This window comes from Halyomorpha halys, unplaced genomic scaffold, assembly GCF_000696795.3.
Source record: "Halyomorpha halys isolate HHAL.00 unplaced genomic scaffold, Hhal_1.1 Scaffold623.1, whole genome shotgun sequence".
NCBI lineage: Eukaryota > Metazoa > Arthropoda > Insecta > Hemiptera > Pentatomidae > Halyomorpha > Halyomorpha halys.
Window position 1 is genome coordinate 181,644 of NW_027107123.1, and position 3,165 is coordinate 184,808.

The window sequence follows — 3,165 nt, forward strand, 5'->3', positions numbered from 1 at the left end:
AAAGAAGCCTGCCTTTTTGGCTTCATTTTTTCTACCAGTTTACCTCCTCGATTTTACTCTTTTCTCACAGATTTCAAAGATAATAAAAGGTTATACTGATCTTACAATTGAGCAAGATCTTTTACAACCGTTTAATTAAAATTACTACTCAGTGTTTAGTTAAGTAATCAGAAAAAGCAATTCATTTGTTTCTGACATTAAAAAAACTTAGCCCCTAGTATTTGAAGGGGCGGTATTAGTATTCCAACTTTAGCTCAAGAAAACCAACAAAAGGTCCCATCTTAAAGCGGAGTACCGCAGACAGAGATTAAGAAAATATATGTAGGGAAACATTTCTCTTTTACTTAGACAGAATATTTAGAATAGGCCTGTGGTTCCCAACTCGTACAAGTTAGATTCAAACTCTTAGTAAAATCTATGACTTTATTTTACCGTAGATTTTATTCTCAAATGACTAATCATCAACCTTAAAATATGGGTAATAACGTATGGAATAGAAATATAACGAAAAAAGATAGTTTTCAAAGAAAAAAAGTGAATGGCAACAAAAGAAAAAATAGAAAAAAAATATACTTGACAGATGTTTTATTTTTTCTTAAGAGATTGCTTATGTTATTTAACCATATGTTCAATTTAAACAATTTTTTTTATTTTTTATTTATGAAGAACATTATTATATTACTTAAAACCTACTTTCCTCGCGGATTTTAGAAATACCTAGATTTTATAAAGAGTTTGTATTATAACAATTTTTTATTTTTTAACTACTAATTGCTAATTAATTATTTATTTATTTCGAATAACAGTTTATTTATATTATAATTCACAAGTAGCCTAGACAGTTAGACAAAATTTACTTTTTTTTTTTTTAGTCTGTAAAAAATATCAGTATATATAAATTGGACTACAGTGTCCGTTTATAATAAAAGTAGGAGATATTATATATTTCCATATATTCTCTCAACAAACTTTTTTATTATATGTGTATATTTTTTGTTAACTTCTATCAGACCCCCTCAGAATTCAGGTAGCTATGGATTCCACTTTCTTACCATTTTTTTGTTTTCATAACCTCTTTCCTAGTGATTTATGATGCACGGTGATCTTGGGGGGGGGGTTATCTATAGGTTACCACTTTATTCTAATACTAGAATAATAATACTTCAATAGAAATAAAAGTCGAGTCCCCAAGCGGGATTCAAACCGGCGCCGATGCAGTTCCCAGGTTTTTAAGACCAGAGCTACAGACGGCCCAAACAGGCGCCCAAAAACGGCCAGCCACCTGGCGTTTGACCTGTGACAATGTAACATTGGTGCAGGATCCGGGCATCCATTGATATCATATTATGATCAATTGCATTATTCGTAGACCGATTTTCATCATTTTTTAATCAATATAACAATCAAGTTTGTTTAGCTGTTAGTGTGCTTTTAGAAGTACGGCACTCTTTATAAGCACAATCATACTGTTAATACCTAAACTTAAGACTAGTTATTTATAATACTTACATCTCACTAGTTATATTTCAAAAAAGTTATTCAGCATCTATATTTCTTATTTGAATTTCATATTTTGATTATATTGCCTTCTTTTTTAAGAGATAACAAATCATACTTATTGTTTGATAACCCACCAGACTTATATAACGCGCGCTCACCTGTCGTTTTATTTAAACTTAGTTTGCATTAAGTATCCACACCTTGTTAATTCCTATCCTGGCCAAATAAGTTAAATCTTAGTTTGCTAAATTTCGGTTGTTTGATTACGAAAAATATCGATACTTATATGGTATAGTTGTTTTATCCTAACTCGATTCATCTTTAAAAAACCCTTCGAAGTTTTTGGAATAGAAGTCAATATTGAGGTGAATATTGTGTTAGCGGGGCAGAGGAGTATGTATTCTGAACTGAGAGCAACTGCAGTTTCTGTTTTAACAATATTATACTAAACAATTGACTGCATTGCCATATTATTGATCATAACCGTGAAGTAACCCAGAATTCTAGTACTTGGAAACATTATAATATTGAAAGCACACTACCTGAGACCAGATATGGGCAAATATAACTACTTATTTTTGTTATACTGACCACAGTATCATGTCCTGCGAAGAAATCTCTCTTGATTTCGGATCCTCTAATGTTCTTAGCGCGTTGTATTATATTGATTTAGACAGTATTTTTACCGTGAACTAAACTACTTGACTCTAGGTCAGATGTTCTCTTGCACTCATAACCACGCTTCGAATAGAAAGGCCAAGAAATTTGAGCTGTGGCAATATCATCTGTTATTTAGCCTAACCTAATATTACTTTTGATGTTATTATGAATTTTTATATGTTATATGGCCATACTTCCATTTTGATTGATATATAATTAAATCAAGACACTTTATAGTTTGTTTATTATTTTTACAATTTTAAATTATTTATAATGTATAGACCGCTTAATATTTAATTTTTGATGTATTACATACTGGTTTCTTTTTCTAATTTAAGCCTTAATTCATACCAAGACACCTGTAATTGTAATCGATTCAACGAAATTGCATAATTATATTGATAGTAAGCAATTAAAACCTCATAACCATTAAATTACTTTATCACTGTTACTATAGTAACTTTCACGAAATAAAGGCTATGGACATTTTTTATAGTATTGTACACATGTTTATACTTAGAACCTTTTTCTAGGAAAACATTATTTATTTTGAAAAAAATAGGTCATAATTACTAGTTTTGTTTTATAAATAAATATCAAATTGTATACAAAATTATTATGTGACCAGACGGCAAAATGTTATGTATGATTTTTTAACTTTTTCAAGATTCTAAAATTTTTTTTAAAATTATTTATTTAATGTAATTTCCAACTGTACACAATAATACAATTGGTAAATATGTAGTATGTTTCATATACACTTGAAAATCTTGGGAAGAAACCACCCATTGGTGGTACTTCAAACATTAATTTAAATTAAAAGGTCCAAACCTTAAAAGCCGCCTGAATACCCATCCTCCTACCGTCCTATCGCTTTGTTACCTATCATGGGCAAAATCCTTGAGAAACTCATCTTAAGACGCCTGTACCCTATCCTTGATTCCAATCACATAATCCCAGATCACCAGTTTGGTTTCCGAACATCACACTCCACTATCCAGCAAT

General features: G+C 30.3%; 2 protein-coding genes across 7 annotated transcripts in view; one reads left to right on the forward strand and one right to left on the reverse strand.

Moving 5' to 3' along the window:
* The window catches only part of LOC106684822 (malate dehydrogenase), a 25,192-nt gene extending 22,854 nt beyond the window's left edge, over positions 1-2,338 (reverse strand). Inside the window, exon 1 of one of the 2 annotated variants that reach the window (XM_014427107.2) lies at positions 2,092-2,338. In XM_014427107.2, the coding sequence (XP_014282593.1) occupies positions 2,092-2,102 (11 nt within the window). In that variant the 5' untranslated portion in view covers positions 2,103-2,338. Of the gene's footprint in view, positions 1-1,509; positions 1,631-2,091 lie in introns of those variants that run through there. The other variant, XM_067045433.1, reaches the window with a different exon arrangement.
* LOC106684817 (micronuclear linker histone polyprotein) overlaps positions 1-3,165 on the forward strand; it is a 170,889-nt gene that overhangs the window by 86,415 nt on the left and 81,309 nt on the right. The gene's annotated exons all lie outside the window — the stretch shown is intronic.